Genomic DNA, 26,706 nt, shown 5'->3' with positions numbered 1-26,706 from the left:
CATAAAATAAACAAGTTTTGAATATGATTGCGGAGGAACTCGGCCGGTTTTCCCACATAGAGCGTGGTCAAAAAAGCCAAATTCTCCAAGTGACAACATTGAGCAAATGGCACAACCATCGGAGGGATACAACAAGCTAATCCGATAGGGAATCACAGCAGGATTTAAACAATGACAAACAACACGATATAAAGAAAATATGATTTTCATAATGCTACTATCATCGTATTTAGATGGAGAAATATTTTTACGCTATATTTATTATCTATAGGTGTTCCCATTTGTAAAAAAATAAAATTTACTTTATGTACAATTCCATGAAATGACGATGACCTGCTTAAAGTATGGAATGAGAAACAGTCTACCTATTCTATCGGGCACTTACAGTAGCAACATTGCTCCTGGAATGATTGAGGGACGACCTCAGGTGAAGTCATTGGAAAAAATCACATTCATTAAAAATTTCTACTCAGCGATTTTCTCCTGGGACTTTTCCTTTTCGGTCGCAAAAACAAAAATACCTATCGAGCATAAAAAAATTGCTGCACGCCTCTTGGCTCATGTTTTCTCATACTGTATGGCATGACATGGGCGCTTCTGCTGTTGTAAATGCTGTAAATATTTGCAACGGGATCAATGGGCAATTTACCAGTCGAATATTGAACCTGATTTAAAAACAGAGTTTTTGTGTTAGTTCAAACAATCAATTTTCCAAATTATTTCAGGATAGAGACATTTATTAATAGATGAAACAACAATACACAGACCAAATCACATAGAGTTAAAAATGGCTGGACGGGTTAATGGATAGATATCATTTTTCAGAACGATTTATTTATTTAGTTTGGTACGATTGATTGGTAAATTGAATAGTATGTTGGGGCCAACTTTATTCAATTTATTTTCATCTGGTAAATTTGAGATGAGTTTTGCATGCATCGAGGAAATTACTTGAGAAAATTAAATAACGCCCGCGGGGAATTCGCGGAAAATATCGCGAAAATACAGGCGAAATTCATTCACCTAGTCTTCTAAATTCTGCAAAATGCGAAGCGCAGTCTTTAATTCTTAAAGAAATTTGACATTTTAAATACACCCTGTTTGGTTTCTCAACAAGTCTAGAGGATGATAGGGCCGAATGGTGTCCCATAACCGCGTCCTCGACCCATACAAAGTCTGAATCGCATGTTGTATAAATGACAGTGATCAACAGAATTTAGACCGTTTTTCTATGTTTTGTTTCATAAATATTTTAGATTCGTTTTTCAATTGAAATTCTTCATTGACAAGGTAACAATTTGTGAAAATGTTAGTTTGCCCTAGTTTCCTATTTAGACAAAACAAATGTTGGTAAATTAAAATTCAAACTTGCAGTTCCACTGAATGTTTGGATTTAGTTCTAAACAGTTTGTTTTCTAATCCTGCAATATTTATGCTCCCATTGTCCTGTGGCTATTCACTAGAACTAAAGGAGCAACTTTTTTATAGTTTTAAACAGATTACCATACTAAAACAGTCTCTGATTGTTACATCCGATATGTTTTCCAGTCTCCGTGTGAAAAGTCTTTTAAATTTAACCCGATGACATCTTTTTTTAAAATCATTGAAACGTACAATAGTAATAATGCAGCTGTTCCGTTCTAAAGCCTGTCAATTTTCCCACTGAAAATACATCGTTATACGTGTACGTATTTATGTGCTCTTGGAAAATCATTGAATAGAAAAATGGGAAAGATATGTGAAGTTAAAAATAAACTTTTCCGTATTGATTTCTAGAGATTGCAGGCGAGTTATTTTGAAAAGCGACCAAAGGTTGTATATTTTTGTTTTTAAAAGAGTTTAATAAATTGGAGGGTTTGATTTCAAACTAGGGATGGCTGCCACAAACTGCATTATTTATGTACCTATTTGGTTCCGAGATTGATCCACTTGACCTAACGCTCGTGAAATTAGTAGCAAATTAACAAGTAGCTGCAATATAACCGAAACCATCTATTTCGAAAGTGATTTTCCAGCTGAGTTGCTTGAATAATAAATTGCCTAAGATCCAACGAAGAAAGATACATCCGTTAAGATTTAATCCAGATGATAGAATTAATTCGGATATGAATTGCAGCGTAGGAAGCAATTAATCATTGCGTGAATTGAAATTGTAATTATAATGAAGTTTCACTTGTTGGGTAATTAAATATTAATTCGTGGAACGAACACGTTTTTTCTAAAATATTTCTCGATCTAATTTTGCATTGGTGTCACGAGCACTCGCTTACACGAGCTTTTAAAATCACACAAACGTCAATACGATTACATGCACAAACACACAGAGATTTACGAAATATGCATATGAAAAATATGAAATTGTATATATTTTCTAGACGATTGTCGAGGGTAATTTTTACAAGGCTAAAAGGGCACAGAGTCGCAGGCATGCGGAAGGTCGCTTTCCAATGGAACACTGTGCACAGTTACACGCCATCGCCAGATTAATTCAGTCAAATGAACGCAATTTTTATCTTTGGATTACTGAAAGCAAACGTGGATCTTTTGTCGGACAAGAAAACGAATTTTCTTATCCAGCAGTGCTTAAAGGTGGAACGCCAAAGTCGTTTGTCTATATGTATGTCTAGTTTAAGCTTTACAACTTTGGAAAGTTTAAAGGATTTGCCAAGGATGACAGTAGTATGCATTTATCTCATCAACTTTCGTTGTCTGCGCAAAACACTGAATTCCTTTTAAAATAACACGGAAAACGAATTTTTGACTTTGACGTTCCACGTAGAAGCCGCGAATACCAATAGCACGGCTTGGTCCACTCGGTCTTCAAGAGTGCGGTTCCATTTCTTCCATTCGGTTGTTTATTGCTAATCACGAGAGTACAGTACCCTCAATCGTAATGATGAGGAATGACAGCGATTTACAATAGCAAGGAAGAATGATAAGATCGTTCTCTGAAAACACTTATTAAATTCGTTAATTCCCTATCTAAAATATGCAAGTACTGTATAGCACCCTAACTAGTACTGCATCTAGTCTTGGAACACAGTCAGTGTCTTCAGTTCATTTGACTGTATCGACACCTTTATCATTATACATTTCATTGAGATAAATATTGCAGTGAAATTGTTATCGGACGATGGAGAGAGTTAAGAAACACTTCAATGGACACACACAACAATTAAACATGTCTGGAATTTTGTGCGGTCGCCTGTGATTGTCGCTCGGATTGCCACTTCCGATCTTCATTGAAACATCCACAAAAAATATAAAAAATAAAATCGAGCTCGAATCATCAGCGTGGGGATTCTTATTGGCGGCCGGCAAATAGCTGGTACTGGAACATCAGAAAACAATTATGCGGGGGTTATTGCCAAAAGGGCGTTAGATAACTACTCTATCGTAGATACTATCTTAAGATAATTCAAGAATACGAGACACTCCCCCCCTAGGTTCTCGGAGGATCGTTCCGCCACCAAAAACTCAAAGATCAAAAGAAAACTCGCATTCATTCAAAAACATCTCACGCTTTTAATCTTTCGCACTCTGACAACGGAACGATCCGCATTTTTTCGGTAAATGTCTCCACGACGTCCTAAAAGTCCCTTAAACCAAAATACACATATTAATAATTTACAGATCGTGATTGCGTACATTCCTTCGTTGTTTGATTTGAACAGATTGCCTCTGAGTTTGCTATAATCCATAATTCTACATTACTACCTAAATACATGAATTGTGTTAGAGCTACCAGCAGTCTATTACTGAAATTGGATGTACGTAATCACAATTTGTATTAACCTTATCTGAATTATATTTATCAAAACTAAATAATGTGGGTTCGATTTACAACCATCTGCTTCGTTTTTGATCTTGAATGTGACATTAAGAAACGACTTTCATTTACGAGGTTGTTTGGAATTTTCATTTGCGTCTTGTGTCAACAGGTAGCTTATATTGATTGTAGAATAAATTTTCCGAGAATTTGTGTGGAAGTACATAAGTCGAGTTTGCAAGTTTGTTCCTATAATTTGAAATGTAAGACGTCTACATAACGTATTGTAGAAACCTGAGACACATTTCAAATAAAGTAAAATTTTAATTTATAACTTTGTAAGGTTTTGAACGAGCAAACTCGAGCTGCAATTTACAAAGTTGCGCCCGGAAGAAGTACAAAAATATTAGTAAAAATTGACGATGTCAATTTAAGTTAACTCCGACTATTTTTGTTGTTTTAAAATTATAAAAAGAAACGCTTGCGGTAATTTTTCTTTGATACAAATTAGGTTGAATCAGAAAGTTAAACCTTGCTTTATTAAGAAAGCACTTCAGACCAAACTTTCTCTAACAAAGGAACCTTCCTTCCGGATAGTTTTTCAATGGACGTTTGAATCTAATTAAGTTTGTTTATTCTGAAAGTTTTTTTTAAGACTTTTCTTTCAGTATATTGCGGCCTTCAAGTCTCAACTCACATTTTCCTCGATTTTCTTGGAATTATTTCTACATTCAGTGCGGTATTATGAGAGTATGTTGATGAATACTCGTCTGTTCCTGTAATTTTATTTCCGCAGTGAATAATAGAGGTTGAGATAAATTGTGCGAGTTGAATGGAAATAATAGAACCCAAATTATTTGGTTCGGATTTAAATTTGAAGCTTACATTTACTACGAATATTTACATGTTAAGCCCTTATTAGTTATCATCATGGTCCGGTCGGAATGACTTAAATGGGACAACAAATAATTACCTGGTACTTTCCTAGCGGCTTAATCTAAAACAGTCTTAAGTGCTCGTTAGATCATTCCAAGTTAGGCCTTTTAAACATAGACCTTTTCGCCTGGAATGACCTCCTTAGGTGATATACAGGCGGAGGTGGGTTTCGTATCTTGACATTAGCCCCTATCCAGAAGAGAAAAATAGTTTCAATAGCCCCCGCTAGGTGAATGAAATGCACGACAAAGACATATGACTTGTGTGGGAGAAGCAGGAGTGTGAGTGTTAATACGACGGTCATACGTACGTACATTCAGCTAAATGTAATGTTCAGGGAGGGACATTTCCTAACCGAGCTACTAGAGAACGTTCGGCCGTTGATCGGTTGGTGTGAAGAGGTGAGTCTTACCATGCCAGAGCCCAGCTGCTGTAGCAGCCCTGAGCCCTGAGAGCCGCCCAACACTGCTGATGGGCGTCGGGAACGGATGCTCTGCATGCTACTACTGAGCAGGAACGGGACGCTGCTGCTAGTGTTGGGCATCGAGCCTCCCTGTAAGTCAGTTGAAGATCAGCGGGGTGTTACCACCACATGGTCATACCGAAGACTTTTCCAGAACTGTATTGACAGAAATGGACAATGAAAGCACAGAAAGAGAGGTGTAGGCCCCGTTGTAGCAACGCAACGAAAACTAGGACGTCAAAACATGTTCAAACGACGGTTTCTTCGGTATGCCATGTCTTCTGACCTTACCGCTACTGCTGCTACTCTACATTTACGTGACTACTCTACATTGGTGACTGGTGATTACATTGAACGTTGCCAACTGTAAGCTCTCAAGTCTTTAACCGATTTTAATTCATAAGCTTGCAGTCGACAGTGTTATCAAATGGTGGTGGTCGTTGTACGTTTGATGATAACATATACAAATACTCACTATCATGCTCCGTGCAAGCTGAATAGAGACAGAGCGCAATCAACACATTGCACATGATCCAAGCGGTCGGACGGCACAAATGAGAATGAATACATGATTAAACAAAGTGATAATAATGAGTGAGCGTGTAGTGTCGCGCATCATACCATGGGGAGGTTCTTATAGACAAAGTCTGAAGAACCGCACCACGAGTGCACGAACTCATATCGTCGGAACATAACACACCACACGACATACACCGGAGCACTTACATAGGTGGATGGCACCGAAAGGCTCGAGCCCTCACGGGACACAGAGCTGTACCCTATAGCGCCCTGTGCGAACAAGCGCTTCAGCATTTTTGGATTTAGAAGAAACTTCAAGCGAAAGTACTCTTTACGTTGGGGGCGAAGGCGAAACGGAGATATTCGGTTGACCATTTTTTATGTTTTTAGTTTTAAAATTATATTTACTCCAAAGTTTTTTAATTTCCTACAATGTTGCACAATTCTTCTGCTTCTTGTCAATTATCAATAGGCCCATTTTGAGCAAAATCAACAAAGTTCGACATTAATAGAACATGTATAGCTCCGAAGCTTTGTGTATTCCTTGATTTACATATTCACAATTGGGAGAACCTATAAATTTTATTAATAACACAGAGTCAAATTTTTGACATACATGCGAACTGATAATTTACTTTGTTTTTGCTGCGTCTTAATCTTCATGTAGGTGAAAGATAAGGCATTATAATTTTATTTAATTATACGTCCCAACAAAATTTAAGCTTTTTTTCCCATTCAAAGCACAAACAAGAAAGTTTTAGTTAGTTTTTATGCTCCACTGACTACAAAGTCACGTCAAAACGCTTTATCTTTGCAACATTAAACTTCTATGCATTTAATTGAGAGTGAAAATGTCACTAATACCTACTTATTCAAGAAAAATTTAAAGTAACTACTACAAATCTAAAAATAAATAAAAGTATTTGAGCTTTGGATCCGACAGTCTGAGTGCTTTTATACTGCGCTGACGTCAAAGCTTTTTCCACTATTGAAGCGTAAATAAACTTTTGACCATAAGCAATATGCAAGTAAAAGTTGAACAGGTTCATAGGGACGAGCAAGAAGTTCGTTTCCATTCAGTCCAAGTAATTCTTATTTTTCTTCTATATTTTAACGAGCTAAAAATGGTGGATGCGCCAGGCCAAAGTGCTATTTTTGGACTGTCGTTTGAACAGGAGGTTTGTTTATAAAAGGTATAGAAAAAGGTTAAATTTACTGTGAGGTGGTCAATTACAAATTAAAAAGTATCAACTGCCGAGTTTTTTTTTAATTAACGAACCGTTAAAAATTGTAATGTGTTGTTTTCATTTATGAATATGAAAGTAAATTGCGCTTTTTTTTTAAAACATTCATACAAAATTTCAGGTTTTACAGAAACAAAAAAATTAGTTCTTCAATACGGGTATAATTGACCAGTCATAATTACTTAACAAGTGATATAAATAAACTATAGTATATTATCTATTTTGATGAAACCCACTAGACCATTATTTTCCACTTTATTTTAATTTGTGGCGTTGTCATAAAATCGATATCGTTTTAAAACATTGTCGCAACGTAATAACTTGAATGGCGCTGCTGACAAATACTTCTTTCAAGATTACAACAGCTGAATTGTCATATTAAATATTGAACTAGGCAAGAAGTCACTGCAACTTTCAATATTTTTTTTAAACAAGTCTAGAACAAATAGTAGCGGCTTGGCCTAAGGCGGCAAGTACGTATGCCTATTTTGCTTTGTTGCTTTACTGGTGCTGTTTATTTAGGTTTGTTTATCCAGTTTCCCTGTTTAAGAACCGAATAACCGAATGTTTTTTGATTTTTTTGTGAGAACATCTGTTTTGTTTTTTTAAACACCAGTTTGTTTTTTAACAAAAATATTTCCAACCTCCTTTGCAAAGAGTACTTTCTGATTACAGTGTTGTAGATGATTATAAATTTTACCAAAATGTGTATAATGTCGCTAGTTGTGCGATCTACAAGTGCGGGAGTTGGACCAATGTTTATAATGCAAGTGTAAATGTGTACCGACGCTAAAATTTGTAAACATATCAACACTGCAGACAAACAAAATTTATGTAATTTAATTATTTTTCTGGATAAATGGGTTATGAACAACGCTTTCGTTATTTCGAACTGTAATAGTTATTTATTCTACTGAACTGGCGTTATTAAGGGTTGTGTTATGTTATTGGAAATAATATCAATGTTGAAATTTAATTTAATTTAAGTACCACAAAAAGCTGGCACAGTGTCTACATCAATATTATTTTTAGTGACGTTATACATGCGCTTATTTTTACGAAGCGTCTACGAAAGCTTAATACAGGCGGCAATAATAACTAAAATGTGATTTTATACATGAAAAATCGTATTACCGACCGTCGATTTGTTCAATAGCTTATACCCTCTTCAAATCCATGTTAAACGCGCAGAAAAAGAGTTAATAGTTGCTGTTGGAGCGCTATGCAATTTCTTTCTGCTTTATTAAAAGTCGATCCGCGTCTTTGATAACAGTAAAACGCATTCTATGCTCCAGTAGTTTTCGTTTATTGCGTTCTTCGAATTTACGTTGGTTTGAAAATTGACAAATTGCGCCTCGCATCTCCACGTAATAAAACTTATTTTTCCAATTGTTAAAAGTAAAAACTACGAAACCGCCTGTATTAAACTTGAATTCTGCAATAAATAACTATTACTGAAGCTAAATTTTCGATTCTAGGCTGCACTGCGCTGTAACGTAAACGTTCGAAATTCTATTGCATTTAATTCGTGATTGGTGTCGAAAGTTTGGAGTTCACTGAAGAGCTTTCATCTAATTTTCAGCTCATTCTGAATTTTCGTCTGATCTCTCGATTTAACGATGATATAATAAAGTTAGAACTTAAATCTCTAAAACCACCCAGAACTAGATGAGAGGAAAATGTTTCATTACATAAGTTGGAATTATTTTTAATTCAATTGAGAAAGTGGTGCTGTGTTGCTATAAACACAAACAGACTTAATTAACGATTTTGCTACGGAAACTTTATTAGTGCGCGCCAAGACGATATACCGCAAAACCGTCGAAAAATCGAAGAGATTCTCATTAACGTTTACGTTACATTTTACCTGCGAATGGTCAAGAGTGATATTTAAGGGGTAATCCTACCGTTGGTGGCGAAAGATTAACGGTAGATCCTCTCCTTTCTTGAGGCCCGATGCTGGAATGTCTTCTGATGGGAAGCCCTCCACCTGGCGTTCCTCCAGGTGAAGAAGCACAAGACGGGGCAATGCGTATCTTCGGAGTCATTAGAGTGTTATCCGACAGTCTTCTATTCGGAAAGGCATTGGCAACTCTTAGGAAGTTGCTATCAGGAGATGAGGGTGATCCTCCAAACCACCAACCCCCTAAAATTCCACCTAAAAACGAACACAATGAGCTACTGTCTTTTACTGCAATGTTATCAACCTGTGGAGTTTTTTCTCGCCATGTCTTCCGCACTAGAAGTCTTTCTTTGTTCTATCCTTAAATTGGGAATGTTGAAAGGCGGTACGTGCATATTATCGGAACTATACTGGTGTCTTAATGGCCTGTGGCGTTCTGGACTCGGTAGAGAAAGATTATCCAATTTGAGTTTATTACGTTGGTTCCGGTCAATCTGATCCAACATTTCTTGTAAAACTTCCAGGAGGATCGTAAACTGCTCTAAGTTTAAGGAGGGATTTACCGTTTGTGGTAACAAAGAAGGCATTACTTTGGTTGCCATTAAATTTACGGATAATCCGTATCTCTTGTCGCTGAGCATTAACCGGTAGATGTCTGGAAGAAATTTATAAAGCTTTATTTTGGATAAGGTGCTGCGCCAATATTTATGGGCTTAAAAAGTACCAATGCTTTATTTTGTTAAATTGCGACACGTCGAAAGATCGTTTCACACTGCTTTGTCGGGTATATATTTTTCCAAAGTTTGGGGTCAAAATTCATTAAATGGATTGTTGGACATTTTTAATTAAAGTGTTTTGAATCAATAAACTGGTTGAAGCAACAAATTAATTCACAATTTATACCGCAAATATTCGATACAAATAAACGTGTTTATTTTAAGTTTCGAAAATGTTCAGAAACTCGTTATCAATAGTCCTGATGAGTTCATTCAAAATTAATCTGAATATTATTATAAAATAATGGGCTATGTAGAGATAGCTTTATTGACAACAACGCATAAAAATACATCCAATTTGAATAACTTTATAAAAATTATGTAGGTTTAATTTTTAAATAAAATCAATAATTGGAAACCAGATAACAACAATAATATTATTAGTTGAACGCTCAAATAAACTGTGCAGAGGACGCAATTTTGAGCTATTTATGGTTAAGTTGCTTACGTCAGTGTCAGCGTTAAATCCTTGATACACCCACACGAAAATCTCGTATTTTTTCTAGAGAACAAGCTCAACACAATCGTTCATTCTTCCGGGCCATCTTCGAAAATTCTTACGTCGCTGCTACAATAAATTGAATTTTCCGACCGAAAGCAATAGGGAGGAAATACATCTCCGAAAAGTCCCCAGAGAAGCGTTGCCGCCGACAAATCTCAGGAAATTATGTGCATTGCGAAGAATTAACTAGACAAGAAAAATCATTGTTTGTCACTTACTTACGACCCTTAACGTTATTTGCGGATCCGATAACCGTATGTCGTATAAAAGAGGCAACACTTCGTCGATTATCTGACTTTTGTCCAGACGATCCAAAGTTCTTTCCACACAGGATAACACGTTTGACACGATTTTCAAATCGGATTGGTTCTTTTCATAGATGATTTTGGTTTTTGGCAGTATCATTCGTCTGATTGCTGTTTCGTCTAAGTATTCGGATACGTTTGTCACTGCCACAAGGGCGGCACTCTGGAATGAAAACAAAGAGTTATTTTTTCGGTGTGGAGGGGAATGAACCGGTGAAAGTCAAAAGTCATTGGAGAGAAATCGACCTCTAGGGTTACAGGTTGCTGCAGATTTTGATTTTTGTCTAAGAAAAAGAAGTATTTGCATCAAATAATTAAAAATTAATTGAAATGAAGTCACGTTGCCGATACTAGTAGCGTGAGAGACTTAATTAGAGTAGTAATGAAAATTTAGTTGAATTAATTGTATCCACTTGGCACAGCAATTGAAACACATGTATTGCAGGTTATTCAATGTTTGAATCGTGCTCAATTTATGATTCTAGTTTGTTTCAACTTCCCACTTTTGTGGTATCTTTTATATTTCATAAACGCGAGCTGCGTCCACAAAGTGCTGAAATCACATTACACCCACGTTATAAACACAGCAACCTATAACTCCTCCAACCTCCTCGTCTCCAAATAACGATAAAAGCGTATAAACATAACCGCTCTTTCCTTACCTGAACTTGTATCGTAGTGCTTTCGAAGGCATTGTACAACATTGGCAGCACTTCAGTGCGAATATCGTCTCGCGGGGTTTTCTCTAAGATTATGTGCAAATTTTCAAGAAGCGTGACGGTAGCTTGAACTGTTTTAGGAGCCGAGAACACGCTCCTGAAAGAAATGTTATTTTTAGACAAATTTATAATGATCTGTTCAAAGCTATCTTTTTAAAAAGCCATCGTGTTACGCACATGCCGGTTTTCGATTTAGAGCTTGAAAGCGACTGGAAATGAAATTAATCTTGCAAGGATTAAAGAGGAATCCAATTTTAGTCTACCTATGTCAGCAACTTGATAACGGTTATGATCAATAATTAAAGTGTCATTTTTTATTGATGTCTAGAAAGTTTTATGAACGAGACTAAAATACTCCGCGCGGACGCAAGGATGAGAGAGAGGGTGTTTGGGTTCACAGGCAGAATTTCAGTTAGTCCGGATGAATTATAGAGTGGCTGATATGGAGTTCTGGCCTGTCTTAAAGATAAATTGGAATATATGCTAGAGACACAGAATTTATAAAACAAGTCCAGCGAATCAAAGCTAAAATAGGTGGATGCGCCGGATCTCACCTCCTAATTCTCTGTCATAAAACAAAACCGCTCTTTAAATTTATTATAATTCGTTTCACATACACCGTCCATATCTTAAAAATGAGTTAATGAGAATTTATGTTTCTTTAAACCATCATAATAATTCCAGCAACATTCTCTTACGCCAGTAAGTCCGGATTTGAGAGAAAACGACTTCAGCATCTGAGTCTTTACGACTTTTTTATTTGTTTAAGACAATTCTTTTCTTTGCTCAAACTTTTACGGCGTAAAGAGAAAGCGACGTCTTGTGGACACATTTCTGTTTTAGACTAAAAGAAATCCGGATTAAGTTTTAAAGTAAAATAATTACTCGTTACATTTAAAGTAGTGCAAAGTTTTACCTAAAGGACGGAAGAATAATGGACTCGTATTCTTCAATGGTTGACTCTTGAATCAAATATAATACCGGTTGTAGTACTGCAGCTAAGACTTCCTGCGATCGCATTTCCTGCTGGAGTGAAGGCCACACGTGTTGATACCAAAGTTTCTATAAACAATTAAAGTGAATTTATTTAATTCTTTGTTTAACTGTACTTTTTCTCCCATAAATCCTTGAGAGATCTTCTCGCAAGGATTCAGTGTAACACGGAGGGTTTACGGTTGAACCGCTTCATCTGTTGAGACGTTTTTTACTCGAGACCGTACAAAGGAGCGTTTAATGTACGGAAATCTTGCGAAAATTCTTTGTATTTCAATTGACTCTGGTGCGAAAACAATGCAAAGCGGCTCTGCGGAACTTTATTAATCGTTCCCGGATTTGCAAATTAGAAGTTCGGAAAATTGGTGAAGTTTTCTTACCTTGGGCACAAAAGGCAAAGCTTCTTTTAAAGTATTCCTATAAAAATGCGCCTTTTGAGTGGGGTCCTTCATATTTATAACATCCAAAAATTGTAGCGCGTGCACTGCAGGATCACTGAAAGACAAAAGCTTGTTTTGTAAAACAAAGTTAATTGGAGTAAATGAAATGGAAAAATCATTATCGGGGCAATGGGAAAGAATCAACGAAACGCCAACGGCAAGGAAGCCAACTGCTGTGGTGGAAAAAGGTTAAAAATTGGTAACTGATTGGAATTCTGGATGTTGTTTACATAAAAAAGATCACAAGTAGAGTAATTAAGTGTGTCACCGAGTCTTCGTCGTATTATTTTAAACTATTGGATAAAAGTTTCCTGTTCATTTGCTGCAGCACTTTACAACTTCAATTTAGCCTCTGTCAATTTATTTTCTAAATTAGACGGGAATTAGACCGGTGCAGGCATTTCGTAGATAATTCTAAAACAATGTCTAACTTGCAGCTTCAAAAATGACACAAATTTAACTTTTCTCTAGGTAAGCAAAGAAAAATATTTTCAGAGCGTGCAAAAATGCTTTCTTCCAATTTGAAATTATTTCCATTAATTAGTGGACTTTCGTTCAAACGGTTTGCATTTCCTGGAATAGCATGTTCTAGAAAAGTTACTCTATTTTCTACGAAGCTTCAACAGTTTTCCGGACACCCCTTCAATTAATAAAAGTGTGCCCGACTTGTTGCCGCAATTGAAATTGGGTTTAAAATAATCATATCCTTTGTGATAAAATTTTTATGGCAAGAGGCGTTTCGGATTTTACACGAAATAATCCGTGTGAAAGCTCACCTGAAATATTTAATTAAGGTGAGAAGCTGCGCTGTGGGTCGTTGTCTGGTGTCCTTGCTCAACAACCTGACCGTAGCTTCTTGAAGTGGCAATGGGATTCTAGGCATAATATTGTGTACTTGATCTTCCAACTTGAACAAAATTAAACATCGATGAACGGAATAATGCATACAGGCTCGTGTAGGGTTTTTGCACGTCGTAGAAAAACTGTTAGCAAATCAAAGGTAATATGTATTATGGTGTCTTGGGGGAACTTTATTTCGATTACCGTCGGGAGGTTGTAATAAAGCCGTAAAAGCTTTTTGCCTAAGGGATGAAAGTCTAAATACGAGGTTGCGAAAGTCACCCTTGCTGATTAAATTTATTTTATTATTGCACGAGGAGAGGGTCAGCGATTAAGTTGGTCATATCGAAAGGATAGAAAATACTTACCAATTCTAACTGCTTTAGATACGCCGAACTAGAATTGCCAGCCTGAATAAGAGGTCTGCCGTGATTAAATATTGCACATATTACCATTCCTAAAGAGAACATGTCGCTGAGAATGCTGCAAACTGACTGACTTTGAGTTTCGGGAGCTGAAAAATAATAAAATAAAAATTGGTTAATTTATTGTCCCTGTTTTACCGATTTGAGATTATGGATAATAGAAATTTTATCTACAAGTGAGAAAGATATTCCATTTCGCGAGTCGTTAAATCCGGGTCGCAAATAAAATATTCACTTCTGACAAAAGTTGTGATAAAAAAAATTCTAAATTAAGTTTTCATTACTGATGGAACCGAGCCGCTCCAGTGCAAAATTTGGTTAGAAAAGCAACAGCACTAGCCGCGTTATTACTTCTGCAATATTGCCTCGAAATATTAAAATTCGCCTACAGGAAAAACAAGCAAGTTATTGTCGAAGAAACAGACCCCAAGAGAACTAATTACGGAAACGCTTTGTAGACTTTTAACTAAAGAAAGAACTGTCGCTAAAATATTGGAACACAGACGAATTTAACAATAGATCAGCTTCAAAGGATATTGAGCGCTTTGATGTAAAACAAACAAAGAATCTAATGAGTTTTTGACGCTAGTCAGTGAAAGTAGAGGCGTTTAACGAAGTGCATGTAATTTAATCGTTTTATTTTAGCATTTCAAAGAACGGAAAGTTCTTCCTAAAACACTCGCAGGAACAGGGACGTGTGTAAATTTCCAAATGCTGCCACAACTGGAGCTTATTTTTTTACTAAAAGCGGAGTGGACTTGGTTTAGTAAATCATTGCATTGATGACACACATTAGTGGTATGAGCAATGTCGTAATTACAGAATTGTAAATGTAGCGGAAACTAATTTGTGCAGACTAAGACTAGACTTCAAATATTTAGATGTAAATTAAGGCTTGACTATCAGGGCCGGCGTTCATTAACGCTGAATAAAATATCAGAGATTGTTCAGAATGTATCTAATATCGGTAATCAACAACGCAGCATGTTCTGTCTTATTCCAGGCCAAATTCCGTTACTGGACTCGGAAAGTATGTGGTCATGAAGTTGTGCAAGAATTCAGCTTTTGGTAGATCGAGTCTAATTATCTAGGATCTACGAACTTGTAGCTTCTGGATTCTTGCTACGATGCACTGACGGTTTATTTGCAACAAAATCGATCCAAAATTAGATAATGTACAGCCGTTCTCATTGTTTCTGATGCATTTTGATTCTACTGTTAAGCTCAGCCCCACCAAACCTAAAATGACTTGTCAACATCAGTTACACCCACAATTTGCTGGTAAGTTAATTATAGTCACGGCACAGGACATGCCTTCCAACTATGTTTAATTAGTTTGCGTACATCCGGAGCTAACACACGCTCTGACGCAATATTGTCCCATTCGCAAAGATACAATGAAATCACGTTTTATTTCATCGGGTTACTTTCTATCTCAAAGCAAAACGTCACACTTGTATTTCCCTTTCAGGAAAGTGATAAGAAAAGTCCTGTCGGATGTTCCCGTCGTTCTGCCTTTTGTTATTGTTGCAGGAATAATATTCGTTGTTACAGGAATCATTCCAAGACTGAGAGATGGTTTATTAAAAATCTTGTTTTAAAATGTAAGCCAGTGCCAGTTTTGACATTTTTGATATGAACGTCAGGAATTTAAATGTACAGCTTACTGCTCGATATTTGTAAAAGGCTTTTGCGAATGAATAAAACTCGGGACTCTGGAAATAGTACGGTTCGACTGATTTACGCAACAATTCTACTCTTAGTTTGGTAAAAGTAAAGCGCAGTCTTTTGAAAATTGAGTCAAGAGATCTGAGTTCATGCAAATACTTGTGCGAGAGTTGAATCGTAAACGTTAAAGAGACGAGAAAATAGTGGATATGAGTTTTTGTTAACTCCAAACATGTGCTTTCACTTTGTTGAAAATTTCAGAAATTTGCCGCGGGAAAATCGTTTATTGTATAATTTTGTTAAATGAATTTAGCCACTTGTCGAATTTTGTACAATCTTATTTATTCTTACAAGAAAATCGTATTATAATGAATTCTAATTTAATATTCTGTATTGAGATTCCTCAAACAGAAAGAAGCGACGTCTGGATTATTAAGCGAGATTTGAGCACTAAATTAGTCGCTTGGTAGAGATGAGTTTCGTAATCATTTTTAGGTATTTATATTTACAAGTATGGAATAGAATGTGCATTAAATGATGGATTCTTAAAAAAAATTGGTCCAGGAGGTCCCAACTTACCAGTGTAGTCTAGATTAGGTTGTGCCATCTTCGAAAGTCTCGAAGTCCACGGCTGGCAGGGCACCGGTTCGACTCCATCCACGTCATTTACTCTTTCTAAAACCACACAAAAATGTCATCATTACAAATCAAATAAATATTTCAGTGTCTGATTCCAATTTTTAGATGAAATTTAGTACTGAAAATGGAATGCGGGACGTCTCGTCGCTTCCTACACATTATTATCCTCTTGATACCCTGAAATAAATCTCGGCATGGGCGTTTCGGGGTCGAGGCTGTCATCATTTTTGTGACCGGAAAGCATAATTATCCAGAGAAAATGTCAATCTCATTAAAGATAAAAGAACATTTTTAATATCGAGTAAATGGAAACCGTTCAGTGCGCCTTCTGCGCGTGTTGCGCATTGCAAAATCAATAGCAACTGCCCGGAAGATTCTCATTTACCTCTGCAGACAAATTACTGACGATGCCATATTGAACTTTTGTTTTATGCCGGTGGCGGCTGCATATATGCTTCATTGCCCGCCAATTACGAACTCGGGCGAAATTCGGACCAAAGCGTTTCGGACCATTTTATCGATTGGTCTAATGAAATTTTATTTTATAGAGGAAGAACACGTGAGGACACCGGAAAGTCGTTAAGGTAGCGACTAAAAAAACGAAGAGACGGATCAGCAAATTTCGCCGTGATTAGGGCTTCGATAACAAATTATAGTTTAGGATCATCCACGAACATTCTCTTGCGGATAAAAATTGCATCCCTAATAGACTAACGTCTTGTTGGCGATAAACTTCAACTGAAGAGTGGTCGTTTGTGTTTCAAAATGCGACAAACTGACACTAAACTTGTAAAGTAGGAAATAGAAATCTTATTGCATCTGTAAAATGCGGAATTATTAGCGCTGAATATCTGAGAGTTGCTAAATTTACTGTAGACCGTATTACAACACGAATGAATGCAATAAATCAAAGTTATTTTGCAAAAGTTAAACGAAATATGGTCCTTGAAGAAGATAAAGTATCTTTTTGAAACGCTGCACTGTTCCAATTCTCCTTATTTTGTATTCAAACTTCACACTCGTGAAAAATAGTTTTTGGTGGATGCACCGGGATAATTTTCAAATTTAGCCACTTTTAATAAAATTTCAGTGTCTTGTTTAGCAACAAAGCAACAGCTTTACACTTAAAAATAAAAAACTGTTAATGAAAACTCCAATCTTTAAGATCCCAATAAACTCTTTTATTTGCCCTAATTACCTTCTTTTTCACAACCATAAAAAATTCACGACTCTCTTCTGTTTAATTTTTCCGTTTACACCTTAATTTTGTATCTTTGGAGTGCATTTCATTCGTAATAATTCAAATTAAGTATACGAATAACTGAGTGTAAAAAGCAAAAACGGAAGGAGAAAAATTGTTTTTAACGCGAGTTTGTCTCGCTAAACGACTTTGATTTTGTAACGAGTACAAGCTCGAATTCTCCGTCCATTATTGTGTTTCATCAATTTCACAGAAGTCGTTAAAGTAAATCCGTTAATTTAACAAATCGAAAGTTACTAAAACAATTTAATTGAGTTTAAACATAATTACGCGTCACGTTTCGAGTTCTTTAGATGTTTTCAGGTGAAGCAGTGGCAAGTTGTTGAGTTTGGAATTTCAAACTAGGGAGAGATTTATCGTAATTGAGGAAACTTAAAATTTAACTAATTTTTGCCGGGGTGGTTTAATTAAACGTACTTTTTGGTATGGAATTGTCACTAGCTTACCTGTAAATTCAAGCCCTGCTAGTTTCCACGTGCCTTTTTTAGTAACTAAAATGCTGGCTGGACACACATTACGATGTAACACGTGGCCAGAATAATGTAGAAATGATAAAGCTTCCGTTATCTGAAACAAACAGTTAATTAATTTCTGAATATAGAACGGGGCAATCCGTTAATCAGATCAAGTCGATCATATAAACAATGGTGTATTAATGACAATACGGTTTCTATAATCTTATTACAGCAGGAATGTAATTCAAATTTTCCTTAGCTAGAAACAAACAATTTTATAAAAAAGTATGAAGTAAAACTGTTTTATCGACACCTGTGCCATTACTGCGAGATCAAAGAAAACGAGGAGAATGCGTTTCATATTGCTACTACATGCTTCCCTTGAATCTTAAGTGTTTTTATCATAGACTATATAAAAAAACCTAAAGATGGAATATATTTTTATGAATAGTTTTCGTCGAGAAAGAAAAGCGATTTGTTTTTGAGAAAGTGAATTTGAAGAGAAAGAACAGATTTGAACAAATGCTAGAGGTCAAATTCATCGATCGTGGCTGCGATTATCCCTTTTTTTCGCTTTTTATTATGCTTTTTTGCAATGTTCATAAAAATCACTTTAAAATTAAAAAGAAAAAGATAAGTTGCTATTAAATTAGTTATTGGTTTTTAAAAAGTTATTAGGAAGAAAGTACAATAAAATTTGATTTGATCCATCATAGTAAAGACTATCAAGCATTCATTATTTAATTAATTACCGTCCGAGAACTACATAGCTTAATTAAGTTGTTCTACAATGTAATACATGCTTCACATTAATCAACTTGTTGAATTTGACCGATGACTTTAGCTACGTAAGTTTACACGTCTGCAAACTATCTGGAAAATAAACAAAATGTAGAAACTTTTTGTCAAAGACGTTTCATAATTTTTCAAAATGAACAGTGATTTTCATATTATTTACATCTCACTTTAATAAAGAATGTATAACGTTGCTTTAATTTATGCGATTTAATTAAAAATTCATTAGATTCTGCATAATATGAATCACTTAATTAGTATGAGCGGAAAGGACAATGATATTTCATTATTACTGCCGTGCAAATAAATATTCCGGATGCTAATTTCGTTGTAAATTAATAAATAGATAAACATCCAGGCATTGTTTATTTTGTAATTTGCTCTGCTTTTGTTTTGCCTAATCAATAAAAATAAGAAAAATTGTTATTATTGTTGCAGATTACATCACACTTTTATTTATTACATACTAATAATAATTAAAACAGAATCTGTAAACTTTTCCATTTCCTTCAAATAAAAATAATTTGAATTTTGAAATATTGGAAATATTCTCCTGTTTATCGATTTTTTTGTTCTTGGCTGTTTGAGATTGAGATTAATTAAAAAATCAGATTTTTTAAGAATATTAAACCCTTCAGATGCCTGGGATTTTTGAGCTCTTTTGAGTAGGCAATATCAAATTTTTCTGATTTTTTGAATTTTTTTTAGATACTTTTAATCCTCGATTTTTTAAGTTGATTAGATGTTTATTCAGTTTTTAATTGTTTCAGTTGAATTTTCAGAAGTTACTGCATTTGACTAATTTTACAGTTATGACAAGAATTATGTGGATCATTAAAATTAAAATCTCATTAAAATTAAATTAATTGGCCCACAAATTAAAAAATCTCAAGCACTTCTAATTCACATTTGTCCAGGATTTTTATCTCATATTAGCCCGAACAATTAACTCCACTTGGACATCGCTTACTTTTGTGAAGACCGTAAATAGGGAGAGAAAATAATTAATGAGTCGTGGGATAAAACCCGCACTAAATAGTCCAAATTCGTTTTAGCCTCCACAAAATTGAATTACCTTCAACGAGAAGACACGATAAAAGTTAAAGTTTCTATTACAAAAAGATTACAAATGATAGCTTTACGCGTGCTAAAAAACTTTGTTGTAAATAAATACAGATAAAGCATCCTGCAAAATATTTTTCTATGAATTTTTAAAAAGACAGGCGACATAAATGTGAACCGCACACCTCGAGGAATTTTAAACTTGCAACGTTGTTTTACTTTTTTATGGAATTCCTTACTTTTCGTTGTACGACATGCAGGGCTATAAATATTTGTTGTTTCCCAACGTCACAATTGATTTTCTTCTAGCTTCTAATTAAAAACAATGCACGAGAAATTGCAGAAATAATTCTAGTCTGTAAAGATGTAATACAGTTGGCTGGGTTTCATTACTTTTTGACATTCTTCTTCTCATTTATCTTCATTTCCTTTGATGTTTATCGCTTATTAGCATTTCACACGAACTTTGACAATATTAGGAAGTTTGTGAAATGAAATGCATTAACATCGTAATGCTTTGAATTTGAAAGGTTACGTCTAAGTCGATTTTGTGTTGAATGGAAGTTTACGTTTCTTTGACATTTTTAGAATGGTGAGGGTGATAAAATTACTACTTTCATTTAAAGAGGACAAACAGGATCTAGAATTCACTGAACACCAATGCTAATATTGTTTCTTTTTGTTTCCTGTGCAATCAAGAAAGGCGACCTGACCAAATATTTGGGTAACGGAATAGGTTTAGGGACTGAGTACATCATTAAGCACTTGTTGCATTGCTTTATTGATTCGACGCCCCTTAAAAAATTCAGGAATGCTATATTACGACGCACCACAGAAGGCGATCCTAACATAATAAATTCTTTATTGCGTTTTGAGCAAGAGAAAATAAACAACGACGTTGGAAACAGAGGATATAGAAAATAAATAGGGGAGAGCCGGCCAAGACCAAAACTCACCTGTAATATTCCGTATTTATATTCTATATCTAAAAAGTTGTATTCTCTGGCATGTGTCGGTCTCACAGCGGGTTGTTGGGAAGCTCCCGTGGCCGTAATTCCCCCATGATTGCCACTTCCTTCCTGATGTGCCAGTATATTGGCTAAACTTGCAAACACAGGCTCCGATGCAAAAGCAAGAGTTTCGGCACATTCTTCAATCGGATGAAGAACGTGAAGAATTTTTGGATGTCGAAACCTCTCCAGCTGTCTCACCGAACTTCGCAGAATCTCAGTGACTGTTTCTTTACGTTTAGGTTTGTGGAGCTTTTCAGCACAACGCTTCTCGAAGAGAAAAACCGAACACTCCTGAAATGAAAAATTATGATAATATTTATCAGTTTTTTCATTTAATAAAATTAATTAAAAGCGCGAATGTAAACATTCATTTAATGCAACACCGTTAATGAAAATTTACAAACGCATTAAGGAGCGGAAGGCTGATGACTACGTCATTTTAATTAGTGGAAATTTTTAATCATGAATGTTAATCTGAAAGCAGGAATTTTGTTTTATCGACACTCGAATTTGCAACTGAAAATAAAACGTGAGTTGATGTGATTTGTACGAAATGATAAAGCTGTTTGTTTATACAAACTTTCATGAAAACAAGTTGAAAAGTCGGATAGTTCTACGACAATAACAACCCTGAAAAATAGTCGGTGGTTATCAATGCGTAAGTGAATTCTTCTCAGATGGCCACTCTGGAAAACAATTTTCCCAGGGGAATTTATTACAAAAATGTTTTTACAGTAAATTTCATTTTGATCGATTTAAAGTTTTATCTTTTTAGTGGCGAAAATAAATTTGGACATTTAATGGGGGTTTCAGAATAAAATAAATACCTTTTTTTATTGGTACTTCAATATTTGGTTTGTGGTGTTTATTTGAAAAACAATCCACAAACAAAAATAGTGTTTTGATTTCGAGAAACAATTATATGATTCTCCTCGAAAATAAACAAAGGCACCATTTACATAACTAAATATTTTATGCTTACATAAAGCGGTAGGTATACAAAAATATGTTTTCACTAAAAAAAAATTACATTTTAGATTTTACATAGTTTTTGTCTTTTTTACCTACATACTAACATTATATTTAATTTTTGTAAGGTTTTTTATTCCCTTCTTCTTTGCTTATAGAAGAAAGTAAGCCTGTTTAGCGTTATTTTGACTTTAAATTAGAAAGAATAATTATAGTCACATTTAATCAAGTTACGTTTAGTATTTTTGTCGTAATGCGTTTAATTGGCTACTATGTATATCTCACCAATATAATTTTTATGATTCTTTCGTAAAAATTTCCTGAATTAATTTTTTTAGTCTATGCATGCGAAAAATCTGTAGAATCTGTTATGTTAAAATTGGTGGAGGCGCCGGTTTAAAATTTTTTCGCTCGTTGTCAACAACCATTTCAAACCGCTCTTTTTTATATGAACCTGTTTGTTAATTCCGTCGAGCCAATAAAACAATTTCCACAAACCCATTAGATATCCACATAAAATTTATTTTAATGCCCAGCTTAATCGTACTGATTTGGATGTTCACGTGTATTTAACCACCATCCTCACATGTAAACATGCTACTCGATTGTACTCCTGAATAAACACACAACTAAATAAATATTTAATCTGAACGCGGTACTGAATGGTCAGAATATTAAAAAGTTTTATTACACTTCTTCACATTTCGTGTGGGTTGGATGCAAGCACGGTTTTGCGTCAGAGTTGGTCCTAATCCTGCCCACTAAAGCTTCCAGATGAAATAACTTTATAAAACCATTACTAATGATAATCCTTGCAACCCAGTTTCAACATTTGTTTTGATGAATCAATATTTGCCGTGTAGGAAACTGAATTAGAATGCAAACTTCCTAGAACCACAGTGGAATAAAAATAGTGTTAACTTCTTCACGCTGTAATTTTATCGAAATTGCGCGCAACAGTGTGCTCTTTAATTTATTTACAAGATTATTTGCTCTGTTTATTTCTTGACTGTGAATATGTTCTGACAAGCTTTAGAAGGAAGCGAATTAAATCAAATTTTCAACACATGTTATGTCATGTACTTAACATAATGTAGCATTTCCATTAAATGTATTGTCGTAGCTGTATAATAGTCAAGTTTCTGAAATTATTACACAGGTTGCTGTCACCTAGAGCTATTGCATATACCTCTACACAACTCCACAAATTTATTTGTTCATTTCCTGAAACAATATTATTCTAACTAAATTTTCTTTGGTAATCATCTCGTCTAGGTCTCTTATAAATACGTCTAGTTTTCTTGTTCTATTAATGTCGTGTTTGCCGCCATCAGTTTTGTTTTTGATGTGAGACGTGGTTAATATCTTATGTCGCATCGATTTCTTGTCTCGCGATGGCAATTTATTTATTTTTATTGCTCTCGTTTAATTCTAGTTGATACTGAGAAGTGGGAGGATCGAAGTGTTTCTGAAGAAGGAACGCCAATAATTCTTTAATAGCAGTACTTGACACGGAGCTTGCAATTTTACAATTCAATCAGATTATTATTGCACGCGAAAATATTATTTATTTTGTTACAAAGTGGAGCAGTCCTCCCACACGATGCTTACATTTTGTGAAGACTAACATTACACTTTCATGTATGTGAGAAAACTTATGAAAATGCATCCCAGTTATAAAAATAGAAAATTTTTACATTCTGACTTTTGTTAAGGAAGTGTAGCAAAATTAAAGAAATAATGATCTCTATTTTTCCAGACCAAGTCAACTCCAAACTTTCAAGCGGTGGCTAAATTTAAACTGTACAAGCTAATTTAATATTTCTAACTAATACGTAGGCACATTAGTGCAACTTCTTCGCATAAATAGATTATGATTAAATGTGACGTTCTTAACGAGACTATTTAGCTCTTAAATGCAAAACCGTGTTGATTTTAGCACGACTAGATTGATAAAAATGTTGCAAAAAGTATTTAATTTGACGAGGGTACTGTGTGTACTCGAATAACAGATTATGTAAAGTTTGAGTTCAAAATGTATTCAACGCCCTGTCGAAAAAGAAAAATAAAGCCATGACCATGACGACAGGAAAAGAACAGGAAAATTGGACAACACCTCATTAAAAATATTTGTGATGCAACAAAATTCATATTGAATTTATAACATATCGTTAATGGGAATCTATTTTAAATTTTAATGAATTCGTTATCGTGTCCTTTTTGCCGACAAATCAGTAATTAATTTTCTTTACATAACCTTTCAAAAGAATGTTGTAATTTTGATTGATGACATGTAAATACGACGTCGCGACGCTGCGCCTCCACCAAAGGTGACACGGCTGCAGATAAAGCCTCCATTTTGTCGGAACAAACATTTTGGTGTTATGATGGATGTAAAGGTTAAAGTTTTGGGTCGAATACCAAATCCATCAGATGTTAAGTATTTACACGGCAGATGCAACGAATTGCATGTGCATTCGGTCACAGTAGCAGTTTACAGGTTTATAAAGTGGGTCTAGTAAATGCATTTTAAGCGCAGTTATTAACGGGACTGTTTTAAATACATCCCTGAAGTGAGGGTAGCAAAAAATGCATTACTTTAACATGTAGGCGGATTTCTCATTTCTCTTATTAAACTTAAAAGCGAGATATTTTTTCATTTATTAGTCTCCTCGGTAGTTTTTTGTAGATGAGATAACTAACTAGCCGGTCTAATTGGTTGTTAGACTAAATAATTGCCAATAAATGGTTCAGTTCATTTATGCTTGAATAATCGCAGAATAACAAGTCTGTTTGTTCAGAGAATTAAAAATAGTTCAAAATAGACGATCACCACTGCGTTGTAAAAAAATAGTTCAATATTTATGTTTTTATGTAATGTCGTACAAACATATTACAAAAATGTTTCAAAAAGATAATAAATCAATAGGAAAATGATAAGTAATCAGCGGTATAAAAGTTATGATATTCTGCTCGAGAAGACCGTCATTATATTTTTTATTCATGTAGGTAATCAATCTAAAAATTGTCCTAAATAAAAAAAGAAATTTTTTTTCGATTAATGAAATTGAAATGAAAATTGCGTTAAATTGAGTCTGAAATCTAATATGAATATGGCACGAATTTAGATAACTGTACAGCGATATGATTATTATTAGGAAAACTAATGGGAAAAAGTTTATAGAAGCTAAGTGTTATAAAGGATTTAAAATCAGAAAGTAGAAAAAAAATTACAGACGCAATGTAAGATAAAGTTACAAAATATGCAAACGATTTTGTGTTTCCTTTGCACGCTTTAAGGTTTAAAATTTTGCTTTCTTTGAACACCTCAAATTACTTTTTCTGATAAATTGTAGCTGTTAACAAAGAAAGAATTAAATGATTAGGAAGAGCTCTGAAAAATTATTTGTCACTTCTTTTTAAGAGTATACACTCAAAAGTCCGTGCTCAAGCTATCACTTTTAAACACGAACACGACAAACATAAATAAGAGCTGACACTTTTATCCACAATAGCCACGAAGTGACAAACCGCCTTTAAACCGAACAATTGTACTTCTTTTTAACATGAAATAAGTCAACTTCTATCCGATTAACCATTGGAAGTTCAGTAACAAAGAAAACGTTTTAAATTTAAAAACAAAACAATACGACCAATCTCCTTATACAAGTGAGGTGTATTTTAGCAAGTGAAAAGCTTGGCAAGATTGAAAAAGCGTGAACTCAACTTGTAAATGGAACTTTACATCGAAAGCAGAATCAAATAAAAACTTAGAAGGTCTTTGATTGATGACGTTTGATTCCAAGCCAATACGGCTGCGTTTCATTCACTTATCTTTCAATTATTATCCCTTTTAATGTAAATAGCGTCTTCAGAGAAAATTGAACTTGACCTGAAATTGACATATGCTCCCACTTGTGCTAACGACTTTAGCAAGTTGACGTATCCGACGTTGGTTCTGAAATCGACAGTAGGAACTCTCCTAATCTAGGACATTCCGTTGTTGAGACGGAATCTATACCTACCTACCGAGAGTAAATTTGGAATTTCGCTTACAATTCAATTATATAGGGGCCTTTGTTGCGACCAAGTTGAATGAAGCCATTGTCAACTTCGGAATCAATAACTGTTCAATTTTTATAATTTTTTGACGCGGCAGAGAAGTCGTTATTACTGTAAAAGTACGCAAAGCTGAGAGCCGACAATGAAAATTCCACTTTCTCGGGAAAACTATTACATACTAAAAATTTGCGATATCCTATTAGATTTCGCAAAACTCCTTGTTAGAGTTACAAGTTTGTAATCAGAATGTAGCGAGCATCAACTTTAACAAAACAACTCTGTTGAGACTTAGCATTGTAGTTTAACTTCTCCACGTTTAGATACCTGCGAGGAAACATTTTAACAACACCGTAATATAATTAAAACGCAAACAAACATGTGGAGCAATCATAATTAGATTACCTCCTTGTTCATAAAGGAAAATATTGGTTGCTCAAACTTAAGATGTAAAAACCTTTCTTTGAGTAAATTTGTTGCTTCAGCAGCAGGACCACTTTTTTGTTTGATTTTCTGGGAGTCAACAGTTGTAACAAGATTACCCTTGCGATTGTATCGCATCTGAGGATAATTTAACATCGATATTCCTCCCGCATCTAAAAATTGGCCTATCATCATTTTCACTCTCTTGGCTTCTCTTAGATGGAATATTTTCCCAATAAAAGTTTTAACGAAGACCGACTAGAATCTACATTAAATAAAAATGATGACAGATTGGATTGCTCCCTGGGGAATTGGTTTTTACTCACCTTCCCGTCGCTTTTCCTGTACGCGTCATGGATCCTCCATATCAACTCCGGTCCTGCACTCGCCGTCTGCTTTCCAATCTCGAAAAATTGTCCGATGGGGTTGGTTTCCAGCGGACTTTGAGCCCCTCCACCGCTCTTAAATTTTGAAAACATCGTACTGGTAGGCATTGACAACTTCATAGGTACGACCTTTACACAACTA

General features: G+C 35.0%; 1 protein-coding gene across 9 annotated transcripts; it reads right to left on the bottom strand.

Annotated features, from left to right (window-relative positions):
* Nucleotides 1-516: 516 nt before the first annotated feature.
* Nucleotides 517-26,684, bottom strand: bma (SCY1-like protein bma). Of its 9 annotated transcripts, none has more exons than XM_088050817.1 (16): nt 26,505-26,684; nt 20,671-21,018; nt 17,849-17,969; nt 16,082-16,177; nt 13,778-13,923; nt 13,346-13,476; nt 12,510-12,624; nt 12,053-12,198; nt 11,080-11,233; nt 10,331-10,580; nt 9,139-9,489; nt 8,839-9,089; nt 5,895-5,957; nt 5,644-5,661; nt 5,118-5,258; nt 517-665 (listed from the first exon to the last, which is right to left on the bottom strand). In XM_088050817.1, exons 1-16 carry the CDS (start codon nt 26,682-26,684, stop codon nt 522-524), a joined length of 2,655 nt encoding a protein of 884 aa, XP_087906943.1. In that variant the 3' UTR covers nt 517-521. The 9 variants fall into 9 exon arrangements, with proteins under 9 accessions (XP_087906943.1, XP_087906944.1, XP_087906947.1 ...); XM_088050820.1 differs by having other exon boundaries at nt 589-665; nt 5,020-5,258; XM_088050824.1 differs by lacking the exon at nt 517-665 and adding an exon at nt 3,211-3,331.
* Nucleotides 26,685-26,706: the final 22 nt, after the last annotated feature.

This window comes from Gnatocerus cornutus, chromosome 2 (genome assembly GCF_029298725.1).
Source record: "Gnatocerus cornutus isolate USDA-ARS CGAHR chromosome 2, icGnaCorn1.1, whole genome shotgun sequence".
Classification (NCBI taxonomy): Eukaryota; Metazoa; Arthropoda; class Insecta; order Coleoptera; family Tenebrionidae; genus Gnatocerus; species Gnatocerus cornutus.
The sequence above is the reverse complement of the archived record's forward strand: the minus strand, read 5'-3'. Positions and strand labels throughout refer to the sequence as shown.

Excerpts from the sequence above, each read along its gene's own strand:
- bma (XM_088050817.1), bottom strand. The coding sequence starts at position 26,684 with ATGAAGTTGTCAATGCCTACCAGTACGATGTTTTCAAAATTTAAGAGC. Across the intron at positions 12,625-13,345 it reads ACCTTAATTAAATATTTCAG|TGATCCTGCAGTGCACGCGC; the intron begins GTGAGCTTTCAC and ends TTTGTCTTTCAG. Across the intron at positions 11,234-12,052 it reads ATTATTCTTCCGTCCTTTAG|GAGCGTGTTCTCGGCTCCTA; the intron begins GTAAAACTTTGC and ends CATTTCTTTCAG.